Genomic DNA, 18553 nt, shown 5'->3' with positions numbered 1-18553 from the left:
CATAGGCCACTTCCCAGCCGGCTAGGTGCGGTATGTTACTACATGCCATCCAGCTCGCTACATTCGGCTCCCGCGGTGCAGCAGGCGAAAGAAGGAACAACAACAACAAAAAAACACACTCAAGCTACACCAAAAAAGCGCATATCTGGCTTGCGCTGCGCCAGGGGGCTGTGTTTTTATTCTCTACCTCTCCCGGTGTCGAGCGGGCGCTTGTTTCCCGGACAATAAATGTGGCAATTATTGCGTCGAAACGGTTTCGGTTTCTGGCACTGCGTTTGTGCGGGGGGATACGTTTTGTTTGCGCTTCTTTTCGGTAGCAATGCTCCATTTCCTGCACACGATTGGAATCACATTCGAACCGGGTGTGTGTGTGTGTGTGTGTCCTAGCATCCTTATCGTGGTCATGTAGCCGCTTTTGGTGCGGTCCGACAAACATACATGAAATCATTAAGTGGCGAACTAAATGGGCACTTTTGGAGGAGTTTAATGCATGTTGTATGTTGGACGCTTTCCCTTTGGACTTACCAGGGACACTAATGCTCGGAGCGTGTTGCTGCATGTTATGCTCAACATTTACAACACAGCAAATAGCATCGATTAAACAGATCAAACGTATGGATTAGTTAAATATCCTCGCTCTTAAAGTGTATATCAGCCGAAATAGATTTAAAATGTGGATAGTAACAGTAACATTAGTTTAATGCTATAATGAAATTAACATTGAATTAACATTGCAGCCTTATAGATGCAAAATTTACACATCAAATAGATTGTATGTTAACTCACGACATGCTCAACATCAAGGCAAAATTATCTTCCCCAGCACCATTAAACAACTAATTATCATTAACATTAATTAACTGATTGGCACATTCTGTCCCCCAAAACAGCACACTACGACCATTTGCACTTAATTAAACATTCCAAGGCATGGCCTTGGTAGCGACCGATCGTTGATCTTATTTCGGATTGCGACGGCAATCCTTCCTGTCATACCTGTCGGACGGTCTCAGCACTTTGATTGAGCACTGGCCTAAAACTAACGAACCGCGCCGTTCAAACCTGTACTCAATTTAAACCCGCACGACGAAGCACCCACCTTACGTTAATTACGCAGTAAATTCTACACCCGGGGTAAATAAGGCGCGCACCAATTCCAATCGCCATCAAGTCAAAATATCGACATAGCGCGAAACCCCATTCGCACGGACATGGCGGAAACAATGCCACACTGTCAACTGCTCGTGTCCTGTAATTCACTCGTGTTACAACAATCCTTTCCGGGCCGGCCGGTGTGGGGAAACGCCCACCGGAAAAGCTTGTAATTATGCTGCGAGTCCAATTTCGTCCACTAATTGATAGCTGTCCATTTGGCTCGAAGGGCCAGAAGTCGATTTGCAATTTCTACAGCGCAACCGTCGCAGCCCGGACTGCCTGCAACCCCCCCCCCCCCCCCCCCGGACTCTACCTGTGTGCCATTCCGTTTGCTGCCATTTTAAAAGCGAACTAAGCGTGCGGAACAAAACTAAACACACAAACTAACTCGTAATTAATCAATCCCGTTTAGCTGGAAGCAGGCAGGCAGGCACACTCACCCACATACCCGGGTGGATGGGGTTCAATTTACGAACCAATTTACATACTCGGTGTGCGAACGGTGCACGATTGACGGATTGATGGATGGACGATTGTAGTAGATGAGCTTTCGGGGCGCACTGCAGGGATCATATTTTGGTCGAGTTTATTTATTTTGCGCCAGTCGGTCATTCCCCGTTCGCTAAGCCGCAGCCTACAGAAGCCACGGTGCGGGGAAAGGAGAGAATCCATTCGGCTAGAAGAGCAAGAACGAATGTGCAAGAAAGCGGGGATTATGGAGTAGTTGTTTGCGTTCAGGAGAGTGCGATAGAACCGATAGAATTGCCAATAAAATCAGGAATTTGACAATGATAAGCATAACGCATAACTGAAGATTTTGTTATTTGCATGAATTGCACAAACGTTTAAGTTATTACAATATACGTTTTGTAAACCTTTTCAACTATAATTCCTTACATTCCGTTCACTACACTACAATCATTTCCATATTGCAGTCAGAGTAGTTCGTACCCGTTTGCACTACTCGTTCCAACTCCGTTTCATCTTTTCAACTTGATTTGTACGTTTTCTTTTATGTGATTTTTACACCCTCGATAGTTGTGGTCGTAAAAACCAACCCCGATTGGTTTCCATTATGGCCGGGGCCTGGAGTGCAAAAATGGGTTGAATTTATTCGTGCTACGGCGAAACGGCTACCGAAACGGCCCACTCGAAAGCAGCGACAGAATATGTGAATGAGCATGGAAATTGAGGATGAGCAGTTCCCCCCCCAAAAAAGGGGTAAACCATTGAAACCCATTCTATACCCATAAACCTCCCCAAGAAAGCACGAAAAGATGGCAAAAGATTGTCGTTAAGCGGGTGTTGGTTGCCCAGGGCGGGTGTCCTCTCGATGACGCGCTCCATTATTTCTGGATGTGTTTTAGAGACGTCCTCCGCTCGAGTGTCCACTCGACCACACAGACATCGGAGCAGGCAGCAAAGAAAAGATAATTCCAGAAGCCAACACCCCCACCTGCAAACACCACAACCCGAAAAACGAGGGATAATCGACGATTGGTCAATCGATGAACGGGTGAGGCGAAAGCCACCGAAACGATAATAGCTCCGTCAGGCCGGCGGTTTCGTTAGTCTGCGAATGATTGACGATTTAGTGGTTCGGTACTTCGGTAAGCGTGTTTGCATGGGCTAGGAAGTGGAAATCCACACACGCTACCAGACCAAAGTGCAGGAGGAGCCACGAATGGCACGAAACAGGCAATATCCGGTCAACATCGTGCCCGGTAAATTGGATCCCACTTTTTTGCATGCAACCAATTTATCTGCCATTTTGGTGCTGCCATTCCCCCATCTCTTCGCAAGCCAGAAGGCATTGGCCGGGAAATATTGATGGGTTTCCGGACAGCCAAGCGCATCGGTTGAAGTGACTCTTGAAGTGACTTGTAGTGGGACCTGGATCGCAAACCTGATGCGTTGAATGGGTTGAGTGAGCTTAAACCAGGGGGGGGCAATATGGCCCCGGAAGGTATGATTTGTATAAAGAATCATATAACTTATTTACATACTACGATTACGAGTTTTCATTAAAATTGACTGGCACAAACAGAAGGTACAGTAAGGTAAATTAAACGCATTCAACTGAGAGCTACATCAAATATCTACAGTATCTGGTACATTGAAATCTGAACAAACAATTCGAAGAATTTTAACTTGTTATTTCTACAAAGAAACTTCCAGCAGGCTGTGGTACAACCCCCGCCACTCGACGGTAATGACTTGATTTGCATTTACGGCAAATTAACTACAACCTGATTACCTCACGCGCGTGCAACCATGGTTACGCCACATTTGCGGTTAGGATCATATGTTAATAACCCGCGCACTTCGCCCGAAGGAAACGTAAACCACACAACCTGCAGCGGAAGATGATGATGGCGATGAAATACGATCACCTTCGGAAGCGTTCGTGTTCCGGACACGGGGGTAGGTAGTAGAGCAGCCCTACCATTCTCTTACCATTAACCGAGCACGGAATCGAAGCTCCCGCGCTCCACGAAACAGAGGAGCAGAGATGTATGGAGGGTACACGTGCCAATCACACCGAAGCGCCGTACACCGCCGCAGCACAAAATTGATAATTAAGATTCTACATCAAGCCGGGTGCGGGAAAAGGTGAACGCGGCATTGAGGGAGCAAAGGCAGCAACATAAACTTACCAACATAAACAAAGCATACACCGCCGCTCTCCGCTGGTTTACCTGTGCAGGGTCGTTGCGTGTATACAGGACACTTCTCAGCCATTCACATGGCGAAACATGGAGCAAGTTAAGAATTGTTTAGCATACAATTTACGAGCTAGTAAATTGCTAGCCGCAGTCAATTTGTATCGAACTAGGATGCGGTTTGGTGTTCCGCCCTTAAGGCGGGCGAATAAACACCAAAGACCCCTTTTTTGTTTGTACGCATAAACAAATGAACGAAGGAACGATACGAAACACTTTCAACATATTACGCGCTCTGGCCTACAGTAAAAGACAAAACACATTCACACGTCCACTCCATCAATAGAATCAGTTAGTGTGAGTTGCCTGTAGAGCGTAGTGTCTCTCTCTCGCTCTCTCTCATTTAAACGACATGGAATGTGCACGAAGGGACAAGTAAATTATACCAAAACTAAATGCTACACAGTAATGGACGACGGACGGCCATTGAAAACAAAACCTCCGCACCGAAACCACTGTCCCATTGCACTGGCCCCGTAAAAGAAGCCTCCCAGGGCCCATGCAAATAAAAGTTATAGAAAACTCGTGCGTAAATGGAAAATTCGAACCACAAAACGTTTCGCCCTGTGGACGAGTTTCTCTTTCTCTGTGGGGCTGATAATTGCACACGTTAGCTTTCCAAAAATTGTTCTAAACAGAACACATCCCCAAACCGTGGCGGCCAAAAAGAGTAGCAGAAATTTAAACACGTACTGGTTTGAAGTCTTATAATTATTTGAGGCCATCCCACAACCCTGCACAAAGGTTTCCAGTTCCACAAACGAGCCGTGGTTGGCAGGAGGCAGGGGAGCGTAATTAAATGGTTTTGGGTGAAAAATGAAAAGCCACCGGGCACCGGGAGTGCTTCCGAAACATCAAAAACATGTTCCACATTAGTTGGCTCGACCCGAAACCCTCCCCTCCCCGCGGCTCGTCTGCCCTTTTCACCCACGGTAGCAGTACTCTCTGGAGTACCATCCGTTCATTGGGCCGCAAACAGCCGAACAGTAATATCCAAACGTTGCCGTTGGTAAAACACGCGCACGTTGAACCCGTTTGTCGCTTGCCGTAGGAAAACCTGTTTTCCTTTACAACGCACGGCGCTGCTGCTGCTGCTGCAGAAAAGTGCGTTTGTTCCGTGGGGCCGGGAAGCAGGTACGCAAATAGGGTTCTTGTGGGCACAGGCAGGAGCGAATGTGGCAGTAATGGACCGGAGTTTTCAGTGTAAAAGGGGTACCACGATACCTTTCGGTTCAACCGTCACAAAAAACTCACTCTGTCATAAGCAGTGTTGCCAACCCCACCCACCTCCCTCGAAGCAAAAGGTGAATGAATGAAATGGATGCAGAATTTCACAACGCAGAATGAAAACTTTGTCGGCATCGCCAAATTAAAATAAACAGACAAAACGTACGCACACCGATGATTAAATTTCCATATGACGTCAACGTTCAGGGATGTGTGTGTGCGTGTTTAAAATAACACTAAATTAAATATTAATTTTACCCGGTGTTTCATGGGAAAATATATAAGCAATTTGTCTAAAGTCACTCTCATTTCGCGGAGCTGTTATTAATGGTAAAACATTCAACAGGACGAGTCATCAAATCATGCTCTTCAATCAATAACTTTTCTTTATCCATCGTTCAGGTTTGGTATTTAATCAACGTACATAACGACACACGTAGCTCTTGCGCTCCCATGTCTACCAGCCACACAAAACACACAGACACCGTCAAACAAACCGCTTTTTTCTGCACTCCAGCCAAAAATCGGCAGCAAACACACACACACAATGTCCTTTGCCCTTCGCAAAACCAGCGCACCCACACTCTATTGGCACCATTATTGACTGTCACAGCAGTGTCAACATGTGCCTGCGGGTTTGCCGGGCGCGTTGAAACAGATCGTACCGCAAAACCTTTACACATTCGATTTCGCTTTGAAACCAATACGAGCGGTGAAGCTGCATGCACACGAACTGGTTTGGGACCTTTTTTTTGGATTTGTTCTCAACGTGTGATACGGTTTCCCTACGCCTTTTTTTCTATTATTGTTTGTCCTTCCTTCCCAGCAAAGGGTCAACATCCAACAATGCCAATCGTGCTGTCGCCGATGAAAGGACAAAACGAGCATTCATCAAACACACACTCACACACACATTCGCAACACACGAGGTACACATTCCAGCCGTTTCCAGTCGCAGAGACAATCAAGCCTCGCTTTGTGACTCCACCGATCATCTGCGGACGAGAAACGGGCAAGAAACTTACACCCATTGCCAAGCATCAAAGCGCGCCGCGAACGACGGGTGTCGGGTGTTCACGTACAGCAGAGCCGGATGAAAGCGGCCAAGCGTCTCCATCGATACGATATCCGTCACCGACGGATGTTGCTGACGTGTCGGAATGTGTTTGAAACTTGTGCGCACACACACATACACACACTAACAGCAAATGCCAGACAATCCTTTCAACGCGACACGCTCACACACACATACACACAGATGTGTTGCCTCGTTCCTTCATTATTCGAAATGTCCCAGCGACAAGTGTGCGTGCGTTACACGTTCCCGGTTTTTTTGATTGAATGTGACTGTTTCGTTTAAAAATCGATTGACTTTTATTTGCACCCGGCTGACGGGATCAAAGGTCTGGCGGCAGGACGAAGAAACCCATCACTCAGACGTGCATACGACACGGCGGTGAAAGCTTGCCGATAGTGTACCGATACAGCAAAGCTCTAGTGTGGTGGTGTGGGTAGATCTCAACACACCCAAAGCATTGTAAGCACCGTTTCCTCGCTGGCTCTCGGTGCTACGTAATTTGTTTGCCATGTTGGATGGCTTTTGGAAAACAATTTGAGTTGCGTTGTGTTACAAAGAACAAATGTAGGCGTCAGAATTGTCAGTGCACAATATTATGAGATATCTCGGCGAGCAAATACGAGCGCGCCTGCAAAATCAACACTAATTTCGCCCGTTATTTACGGGTTTTGATATTTGAATAGAACAAATGCCGGCGATAAGCATCAATCGAGCACGGAGCCAGATTCGTCATTCGTCGGCATCAAAAACGGACATAAAAGCGCACAATGCGTGTACACAGTTTACTTCAAAGCTGCGAGAAATTCATTTCACTCGCCCGGTTGTCTTTGCTGCCGGGGAAAAACACAGCTCACAGGATCCATGTAAATCTATCCTTCAAGCCGAAAGTAGAGGCGAGCTCTCGGTGGGGTGATGTAGTAGCAGCGGTGGTTTTAGGACAAAATTCTCATTAAAATCTATCCCGTGAAGCAATCGGATAGCATTGAATCTTGCACCAGCAAATGCTTCTCGCTGTGCTCACTGCTGCTGCTGCTGCTGCTGCTGCGAGTGAAAGTGGGAGGTAGGAAAAAGGCGAAAGGACACTCTTTTACAACCAACTTCTTCGCCATCATCACATTACAAAGTGCAGTGAGAAGTGCGGGGTGCAGGGGGGAAAAGCACGGAACCAAAGGACGACCAACTTGTAATTGATATTTTAATTAAATTTTGCCGCGGTTTAACCAAGCCAAGCGACACTTTACGGCGAAGCGAATAGAATTGCAGTTAAGTTATCGTTAAAAGTAGATTACTTCACGATAAGAAAACCCTGTTAGTGGTGATGCTTTAAGCGTTCGTGCAATATCACGGTGAACGTTTAAGATCGATTTTTAAAGCAAGAGTGCATTACAATAGTTCCAACGTGCTCCAGCGAGGTGTGAGCATTAGCTGGAAGTATGAAAAATCCTTGATGCAACACAAGATACTCAGCATCAACAGCTATTATGAGCACTAAAACTGAAATTGAGTAAAGGAGCTGTTCTACAGGCCTATTTTACGTAGAGCATTCTATTTCGAGGTTTGCTGAATTCGGTGCTGCTAGCGTCCCTGTGCAGTGACAGATAAGCAACGCCGAAACGTGAACATGCATAGAAATCTCCTTAATGAACTTACGGTCCAAGTTATCGCGATGCTCCAGGTATCAGGGGATCAGTTAGAGAGAAGTATCAAAAAAGGACCCATTTTCCCATTCCAGATTTCTCTCTCTCTCTCTCTCTCTCTCTCTCTCTCTCTCTCTCTCTCTCTCTCTCTCTCTCTTTCTCTCTCTCTCACTCTCACTCGCTCTTCGTTTGATGACACATCTTTTTAATGAATGTTTAATCCATCAAATCAATCCAACACTGTTTGGGATTCTATGCATTGCGGAATAATCCCTACTGACTACCGTTTTGCAGGTTTGTTTCCTTTCTCTGTCTTCTTCAAACCTATTTTGCGAGGAAAGATTTTACGGAGTATATCATTTGCATGCATAATACGGACCAATTCCTGGAGTTTTGACACAATGAATATCAAAAAACGTACTCCCTCAAACCAATAAGCATCCTGAAACGGGTGACGAATCATGCGCGTGATTGATTACAACTCATTCCTGCAGGACGACCAACCCACTCCTGCAGTTGATGCAGTTTCCATTGCCCGGCACTGTAGCACTATGTGGCACTGCAGCACCATCGGCCGTAAGGGGAATAGGAACCCAACACACACAGCGCTCGGAGCGAAACGGAGGGGAGATACAGATAAATCGCATCCCATCCATGACGGCGCAGACGTTTACCCGGCATGTTGTGGGGATTCTGTGCTGCTGCCTTGTCACAACCATACCCGCCGGCCATCATCGCTCGACTCGTCCATCAACCCGAACGACAGGACCGAACACACGCACATGCACATGAGTTTTAAACGCTGCTGGCAGCACCGTCGAATGGTGTTTTGTGTCCAGGCCTCTAATCAGCATTGGTGTAGGATTACATTGACTTTCCTATTAATTTGCTGTCTGGGCGTTCGGTCGTCTCAATTCAGGCAGCCGCGCAAACCACACAAACACACACACACACACACACCAAACCCTCGATATGGTAGCATCGTTCAGGGTTGCACCGTTTGCTTTGCTGGGACAGTTTCACTTTCGAGGCATGCCAGCGCAGTTCCACGGTGGAAGATTTATCCGCCCGGAGGGAGATTTATCGATTCATCGATCAAGGCCATTCGGTGCAGCAATTAGCGACGCTATTGTGATACTCGACAAAACAAAAGGTAGCGAGAACCAGGGCCCCGAGTAACCAGCCCAGAGGCCAACTGGGGCAGAAGAAATGTTGTAATTGGACATTCGATTATTGCTTAATTGTGATGATTGTTTAGTTAAAAGTTTAAATAAGGCTCGAGAATTGAGAAATGAGAAAAATATGGTACTAGTTATGCAAATTTACACAACACACAGTTTACATTTCAGCTTCAACTTAATAACCATAAAGCAAAAGTGCTTATTGCTCATTGTTATGGAAATGAGATGCGTGTGTTCCTTCGCGTGGCAAAACTCTAGTAAATCTGATTTTATGTACAATAGCAAAGCCTAACAAAATCCAACACAATTATACAAAATGGAAATGCTACGATAACATCACGCTTTTACCTCTTGCCCGTTTATATGTATACCATAGCTATTGACGAGTGGTAAAAATGATTTTACTCGATCGGCTGGCCTCAACCACACCGATCCTTTAATCTAAATTGATATTGCTCGCTGTCGAACACGCTTTCGGCGATGGAAAAACCACAAAAACATGTTGAAACACAACATTTTTAATTGAAAATGTTACAATTATTTCGTTCTGAACCGGCTCACAACTAAACCTACCAGACCTACCCGCCAGCTTCAGCCCACAATGAAGCTACAGAGCTAAAACCACACCCCGTAACTCAATATCCAACAATTCAGCCGGCCACCGCTTTTGCTTCGGTGGTTTAAACACATCAATGTTACTAAACGTCAGGGAGCAGCCGGAAAACGAATGGCACCGGAAAGTAGAAACTGCTGACCGACCGATGCACCATGGGGAGCAGCACCTGTCCTCGTTCCTTCTCACTCGCCTCACTCCCATGGGAAGGCTGCGATGTCACGTATGCCGACGTGTGTGTGTGAGTGTGTGTGTATGCCATGTTTGCTGTAAACATGCGGAAACAAACGACCACCGCGATGACTACACACGATTTGAATCGATTCGAACGCGCGGAACATTGGGGACTTTTGGCTCGAAAGGATCTATCAGCGAGCTGTTCTACCGATTACCGAGACCTGATGGTTCACGCGATGACCACGAAGAAATCGGAGAGGTGGAATGGATCGCGGAGACGAAGAGCTGCTGTAAATACCATTTATCGGATTTGTTTACGCGAGCCTGCAGTTCGGGTTACGTTGCGCTGGAGGGTTTTCAGGGGGACTCGGATGTTTGATGAACAGGTAGATGGACATAGTGGGTGAAGAGTTCGCCGTACGAGCATGTTTGTTCCCGCATGGGAGAAATATTGACCATGCTGCTGACCAACAAAAGCTCAATTACAGTAAACACATCTCTTGTTTTGAAAGGATAGAGAGTGAGGGTTTGCACACTCTTCGCTACTTTGTGTGACAGGCTATGCGGAATACAATGTCCAGAAATGGTTATTGAGAACACTTTAATTGAAAACTAGCCGCATTTGTTCAGCTGTTTAGGAAACTGAAGCGAATGCAATTTTGTTACACCCGCTGGACACATGTTTTAAAAACATAGAAAAATATGGCATACGTAAGCTCGTGTAGCTTAAGTTATTTAGCTCTTCCATGCACAACTCCTTTCACCATCATATTGAACCTTCTTAGACGAAAAACAAAAACGTTTCAAACAGTCCTCCCGAATTGATTCTGACAGGACAAAGTACACTCCATTAGGAAGGAGCTGATTTACGTCCCATGCTTACATCGCACCGTAAAACAATTATGATAACCGGGCACAAGAGCGAACGAACGAGAGAGAGAGAGAGAGAGAGAGAGAGAGAGAGAGAGAGAGAGAAAAAGCCAGCAGAAAAGTGCGATACCGAAAGTGCTTTCACTGCACTAGTCAGGCACACCCATGTTTATCCTTTAACCTTAACCTCACTCACCATGGCCGGTGGTTCATGTTTCCTCCCTTCGTGCTACCGGGATGGGTCGCTTACTAAGGTGGTCCACCGTATCACAAATACGCTTTCATAATGCATATTCTACCCACCCATCAGGGCACTGGATGATCACAGAGCAACGCTAGCGCACAACGCTCGAGCTGGAGTGGACCGACCATTCGGTAGTGTTTGCTTTTGTTTGATATGTTTAGTGTAGCCCGCTGGTCGAGGGGGTAGATACACCATGGTATGGCAGCACACGATGAAACGTTGATGTATTGTTCAAACACATTTCCAATCAATTTAAATGCACGCAGTGTGTGTAAGTAACTGTAGCGGAGTTGGTGAACGAGCGTAATAGCCTTACAGTATGCACTATTACTTGAATAATTGATCAAATTTGAACCGATCGCACAACAGGGAAGCTTTGTGTTTGTTTATGGGAAATTGTTTGTGCTTTGTGGCTATTACGAACAATGTATGGTTTATTGCTGAGCTACAATGCGTTAAATTTCATAAATCGTAATATAAACCATCAACAGCTGAATATATTTTTTGTTTAAAATAAAAATAAATATTAACGGTCAATTCGATAGCACAGTGGTGTTTTCCGTCAATCCTGATAGAGGACACTATCGAAGTGGAGTCGTGCTGATAACGATCGGGCCGAGCAGTCCCGATAGCACGAAAATTCCCGAACGTGGCAAAGGTTACGATCTTTAGTCATTCTTTCACCGATCCCCGAACCAAGCGACTGAATTTTTATCTTCAATAAACTAACGTTGCTTAAAAAACGCTTGTGTATCTCATATTTATTGTACATTCGGGTGAAAGAAAGAATCCTGTTGATAACGTCTCAACATTTTTCATCTATAAGTATTGTTTGACGAAGATAACTTGCTTTTTCATATAGCACAGAACATTATAACATCCTTTTCAAATATTTACCTCTTTAAGACAAAAAAACAGCCAAACCACACTTCGCGCAAGCTGTTGTAACTCGCTTACAGCTACGATTGATTGAGAGTTCGCTCGAAAAAACAAAGCCACCGTAAGCACTAAGTGCTTGGTACACAGTTTGCTTACAGATCATTAGCAAAGCCTCAGCTGCTAATAATAGCACAGCCGTACAAGAACAACAACAAAACTTCACTTTCCATACAGAGCTGTGCCGTTCGCCGGCACAACGAATGCTTTCTTACTAATCCACTTCAAGAGACCGGCCCGGCGTTGGCCGAAAACAGAACAACAAGCTCGTCGTCTGGCGTAGTAAGTATCACCAGACAGCCAATTATGCGCGAATGGCCCTAACACTTAACCGCTATTCTTAGCCTTCCAGCATCTTGAAACGAAATTTATCCCAGCCTCCCGGGGAAGGGATGCAAATGTACCTTCCTGCCGGCCTGGAGAAAGCTGCAAATTAAAACGAAAATATTGATTTTTGTGTAGCATCCAACCCGCTAGCGCTAGCATCACTGGATACTGAGAGCTCTGGAGGGAGCCCCCAAAAAGCCAGACAGCAATTTTGAGTGGCCTTGAAATGAGCAATGCCGTTTTGGAAAAGTGATTTTTACCAGAATCGGGACCGGTTTTATAGGAAAAGTTTTCCCCACCTTTCTAAACCTACGCTTACAAGCACCTTTTTGAGAGAACTTTTCACAACCGAAGGCATTGCAACTAGTAAAAGGTAAAAGAAGTGCTTGTTTTTGATTAAGTAAAAGTGAACACGATGTAACAATTAAATTCATTTCATTGTGCTTAGGGCAATTTAAATATTTGAAAAACGTTCCTGGTGCCAATTTGATATTCCCGTAACGTGCGCTTCATAATTCAAATGCATTCTCCGCACTCCATAATAAATAAAACACTAAAAAATCCATTACAATTTATTACAATCCGCATCTTCCTCTCCAAAGCAGCTAAAGAAATAAATTACGCGTTTCATTTAAATAAAACAAGAAATGTACAGCGTAGATGTGACGCCATTCTCTTTCATCTAAAAATGTACCCTTAAACCTACCGAAAATTAAACTATTTCCAGCTTACTTAGCAGCGAGACCTTATGCTGACTCACGCATAAAATATGTCCCCCATTTCTGCACCCCACCCACTCGATCCCACCCCCATCGTCCATCATCGCCCCTGCAAACAGATCCTTCGCAAACACAGTCGTCAAACCGTTTGGTGGGGAGGCAGCAAACATTTCAGTCGCTCGTGTCGCTGAATTAATTTTACCGATTTAACCGGTACGTTCTTGCATCAAATGGGAAAATCATTACGGAATGGAGGTTCCAACAGCTCACAGCGAAGGCCAGAAAGGCCGCCTGTTGAAGGGATGGAACCGATCTCGCATCAACTGCGCTGCTCTTTTTTTTTGCATTGTGAGTGTGTGCAGAATTTAAGAACACATATTAAAATCAGGTTCTTTGCCCTCGAGTCTCGGAAGCGAACTGTGCTTCTTGCAAGGTTCATTGTCACGTCGCGAGGGGACAGTTTTTTTGGTTTTGTTTTTTTTTTTTCTTCAACCGTGAACTTCAGACACGACTTTCGCCGTCAGTTTGCGGTTTTAGCCGTTACTTTGTACTCGTAGCACGTGCCGGACGGAGGAAGCACAGGGAACTATTTTCTCAAAGTGGCAAAGAAAACGTAGTGCCACCATCGCCACCACTAATAGGTTCGGATCACATGAAAGTGAGATTATTAAACAAATCAAGTTGAAAAGCTGGGACTAAAACCTGCCACTCTCAAGCTATATTGGATGAAAAAAAATTAAACATCTACTGTGGGTAACCCTTCGTGGAAAATCATTTATATTTTCCCAACTCATAAACACTATAAAAAAAAACATTACTTCTACAACTGAAAGGAAGTAAATAAATAGATTACTAATTGGATTCCACTTGAACAAAAAAAACACTTTTTGTTCACCACCTTGCACCCAAAACCTGTTGAACACTCAAGGGTTATCATAGGCTAAGACGACAAGCCAAATGTCCAATTAAAAGGAAAAAAGTGGACAAATATACTGCCAAATGTCTAATACGTTCCTGTGGCCAATGGCTTCCTCACACACTACCACATATACATACACTGTCCCATTGGAGAATCCCCATCGGAAGTACTTCCTTACACCACAGCATAACACACACACATAAAACACACCCAACCCAACCCAACCATCGTCCCGTGGGGCAACGCACCCAGCACTCCCCATGCAACGGTGCGAGAAATGGTGCAGTAAATTAAATCTAACAACGAGATAGAGCACATACAGAAGTTTTATTTCGTGTTAAAATACTTTATCTTGCCCAAAGGCTGGCGCGTCGTGCAAAGGGGGACGCGGGGGGTGAGACGGCTTGCCGCACTCCGTCGCACCGTCGTCGCCATCCCCGGGTGGAGTCACCGCGTGCCATGTGTCACGTTGGAAATGACAATATGCGAACGGCTGCTCCTTTTCAGCTGTCAAAATGAGCGGAAATTAAGGGCCAGGAAAAATGGTCGGCTTTAGCGCCATAAAACCGTTATCCCTTGCCGGGCGATGCCACAGACTCGCTCCCTCCCGCGACCGAGGCGGGCGGCTGCTGGGCGGTGATGATCGTCGATGGTGTTCAGCTCACCTCACCTCGATCCAAACCCAGTGTGGCAACCTCCAAACCCTACTCGGAGCAAGGGGAAAAGTGATGCGTTTTACGCTGCTCGGTGGACGTCGTCCTAATGTTCTCCCGTTGGCCATTGGGTGTTCTCGTTCTCGGGGCCAAACGGTCCGATGGTCCGTAGCATATGGAGATTTAAATAACGACGTGTACGACGGCGGCGACAGCAAAGGGGTACGGCGGCTGGGAGGGCGGTAGAATCAGAGCTGCGATGCCAGCGGCAACGATGCTTCGGAGCTAAATGAATAATCATAAAATAATGAGCTTTACGAGATGGTTTCCGGTGGAGGAGAAGCTACACATACACCGTCGCATCTACACATCTACACACACACACACACACACACACATGCTATTATTACGAGGCTTTCCACAGAGCTTAGCACGCTCAGGGCAACCGACTGACACCGAAGGACACCACTGACGCTTTCCGTTCGTTTTCTTCCCACTTTCTTTCTTCTCCCTTGCAACCCTTGCCCCTGGCACGGAAAGGATTCGAAACGAAGGATATCATTTTTACGAGGTGGTAATAATGTCCTGCAGTTCATGAGGCAACAGTGCCCGCGGCGGAGGTATGGACTAATACTAAGGGGTAGGGGTAAAACCTCATGGCACCACGAGAGCAAATCATTGCTGAGCAAACAGTTTTTGCGTAAGTTTGAGCAAATTTGCCACCCCCAGGCGGAACATGAACACATACTGGACTCGGGTTGCGGGGAGAATCTATGCTAAAGCTTTGCTTTTATGCACAAAGCACAGATAAGTTTAATGGGCTGTTTAAAGGGATCATCAAGATAGGGGTGGTCATTATTTTTTCACCTCCTTCCGCCACGATCACACAGCAGCACACGGCACGTTTGACAGCTCATTGCGAACCGGTGAGGGGAAAAGCTCATGATTCGATTCGATTAGGAGTGACCACCATGAAGCGGGTAGTGTCACATTATATTCACGTCCCTTGGAGCCGGTTTTACGAGCGGCCGCACATGACGGACGATTTAAATTAATGGGGCCGGGTTTATATGTTTGTTTTGCTTCACATCGGTTGAAACGCTCAAACATGCACAGACGGCTCAAAAGATGGGGTAGGGTGGGGGAATAAAAAAAACCCATGAAGATATGATCATTGTTGACATGACAGGATTTAATCAAAATCCTTTCGGGTGGGTGAGTGGATTGCAACAAACTGTACGTTATTTATTCTGGAACATCACTCGACGATGACAGGGAAGGGAAAATCTATTTTTTTCTGCATTGAAATTGTTGGATTTTGAGATAGGCATGAAACACCCTTAAGGTTAGGCAATGAATTAATAACGCCCACACATAGGCAACACGCACTACATCTATTTTCCCATTAACCAGAAATCCCATTTAACTAAAGTCCAGTTGGAATAGTGCGTACTGAATGAGAATTGTAGAAAACAATGTATCTATCGCTAACGGAGCACGTAGGCTCTTGAAAAGAATACCCCAGAAATTGCCAATAAATAAAATTACAATTCAAGTGTAAGGTTCTAAGGTCCTTTCTTCAAAGAATTTGAAGAGCATTGCTCTTAAAGGGATAATCGATTCCCACTAAGAGAGGCAAGATTTTTACAATATATCCCGCGGTTAGCATAGCGGAAACTTATAGCAAGGCGCCAGCCTTTTTCAACGGTTTTACTCGGGAGATTTTCTCGCCCACTATACAATCCATGAGACGGAGTAGACCGAATACCCTACAGAAATGTTGCCAAGCTGTACAAGAATGAATGTTTCAAAACGCCTGAAGGTATGCAAAAGTTCAGCTTTGCATGCATGTATGTTTTAACAGCTCAATGAGACGTATCGGGAAATAAATGCCTAATGAAGATCACATGTAATATTACACAAGATGGTTTACCTTTTCCCGCAACATGTCCCGTACACGCCCGGCCTGGTTCCTTGATCGATGCAGCTCCAACTGCAACTCCAAACATCGCTCCTGCCAATTGATCTGCACAGTGAACAAGGAAATCACAATCAATAAATGAAATGCCCAGTTAAAAATGCTAGCACAATGTCATACAAAAGACGCTTTGTTCAGCGTATTGCATACATTCGGGCGTTTTTAGCAACCCTGCACAATGCCGCTCTACTTACCTCGGGTTGATGGTGTAGATATCCTCCTCCACCTCCTCCACCAGCACCGAGATGATGATGCCCGTCGACCATCGACAGTGGATCGGGCCCTAGGTTGCCGAGCGGTGGCCACGGAGCATCACAGTCGAGCGCAACCAGCGACGGGTTGGCGATGTACGCTGCGGTCGGCTTCTGTGGCACGGGCGGTGGCTTCGATCCGCTCCCATTCCGACGGCTCATCAACCGTGGACTGTTCGGTGTCGAACGGGAGCCCATCATTATCCTACCCAGCACGTGCGGCGGAGGTACTGGAAGCCCCCCTCCGCCGCCTGCTCCTCCACCACCGCTTCCACTGCCACCGGAACCGAGCGTTCCACCGATGTAGCTTCCGGTGCTGCTGCTCGAGCTAAGCTTGGTGCTCTGGTTCGATACGGACGATAGCGACGTGGAGGAGGACGCTGTAGTGTTGTAGTACCCGGCGGCAGCACCATTCGGATGACCACCGCCGCCACCTACCCCACCACCACCACCACCGTGGTGATGCTGCAGCGTGGAGGAAGACGAAAAGGTTTGCGCCGAGGAGGAGGACGCCATCTGTGGCATGGCCCCCATCGCGCACTGTGGATGCGCTACGAGTGGTGGGGTTGGGCAGCCGCTGCTGCTACTTCCGCCTCCTCCGCCGCCGCAGCCGCCGCCAGCGTACTTGAGATGGGCTAGCTGGTGTTGCTGCTGCTGTATCTGAGCCTGCAGCTCGCTGAGGCTCATGAGCGGGTCGAATATTTGCGACAGTCGTCTCGGTGGACTTTCACCGGCCATAGCGAACGCGTTTGGCGGCTCGTGCCGGTTGCACCGCAACGCACTGAGCGGTCCCGTTGATTGCGCGGGAGTCGGGTTAACACCGTCGACGAAGATGACGAAACCGGCGTGTGCCTTTTACGGGCATTATGTACTGTTTCGTATCACACACATTCAGATTTCTGTAAAAAAAGAGATATAAAGAAAAATGTAAACATTCGTGCACTGCTGCCATAATTCACTTGAAAACAATGACAATAAATAAATTTGTTTTCAGTACCATAAAGGAAGACTATTTCATTAAAAACACACACAATGACTTTGTGACCACATCGAATGGAACACAAACGCATTTAGGACAACAGTATCATCTTTTTTGGGCAAACCATGCCTTGAGCGGACATATCTAGCATGGGAAACGGTTGCTGAACCTTTGTGAATCTGAGACAATGACAGTGTAGCCACATTGTTGCCGATGTCGATTGCAATGCCTTTTGTGAAGCATGACCGCAACACCATTTTGCCCTGAGGCACTAGGTCGGCGCAAAAATCTAATCGGATGTTGAATATTTCAACGCATATGTCCTTCCCGTACGCAAACTTATTGGGAAACGCGAACGTTAGTTCTAGGGCAGTCAAGTTTTGGACCGATACTGATAAGCTTATCGCAGGCTTCATAAAACACAATGATGTATTACAGCAATGCCCGGATTTTCGCGGGATAAAGAATGTATTTCAAAAACAAATACCTCTCAAATCTATTAACAAGCATAAAAAAAAACACATTTTTTCCTTATAAACTGTTCAATTCTCATCGCCTTATCTACTCAGTTCTGCAACCGCCTATGTATAACTAGTTTATGTTCTACTCTTGTAGCAAAAACGAACATTACTATTGAACAAACATGGGTGTTGATTTGAATAAAGGCATCTGAAGCAACTTGTTTCTATCGATAATGTCTACACATTTTCCATGCAATTCGTAGGACCAAACCTGGCGAACAGAACAATCCAATGGAAAATGTTGGTTTGAAGCAGGGCTTTAGAATTTCAAACATTTTTCATACATTATTCACCACGCAACATTGGACGGTGCGGCGCACTGGTCGCACGAACCGAACATTTATCTCACCAAACAGCTGTTTGCG

The 18553-nt window shown here is 46.0% G+C and overlaps 1 protein-coding gene across 9 annotated transcripts in view; it reads right to left on the bottom strand.

Annotated features, from left to right (window-relative positions):
• LOC121590377 (uncharacterized protein CG43867) overlaps positions 1 to 18553 on the bottom strand; it is a 178143-nt gene that overhangs the window by 107227 nt on the left and 52363 nt on the right. For all 9 annotated transcript variants that reach the window (XM_041909999.1, XM_041910005.1, XM_041910002.1 and 6 more), the window contains exons 2-3: positions 16632 to 17587; positions 16393 to 16485 (exon numbers count right to left, since the gene is read on the bottom strand). In XM_041909999.1, the coding sequence (XP_041765933.1) occupies positions 16393 to 16485; positions 16632 to 17426 (888 nt within the window). In that variant the 5' untranslated portion in view covers positions 17427 to 17587. The remainder of the gene's footprint in view (positions 1 to 16392; positions 16486 to 16631; positions 17588 to 18553) is intronic.

Source organism: Anopheles merus, chromosome 2R, assembly GCF_017562075.2.
Source record: "Anopheles merus strain MAF chromosome 2R, AmerM5.1, whole genome shotgun sequence".
NCBI lineage: Eukaryota > Metazoa > Arthropoda > Insecta > Diptera > Culicidae > Anopheles > Anopheles merus.
Note: the sequence above shows the minus strand (reverse complement) of the source record. Positions and strands in the feature narration are given on the sequence as shown.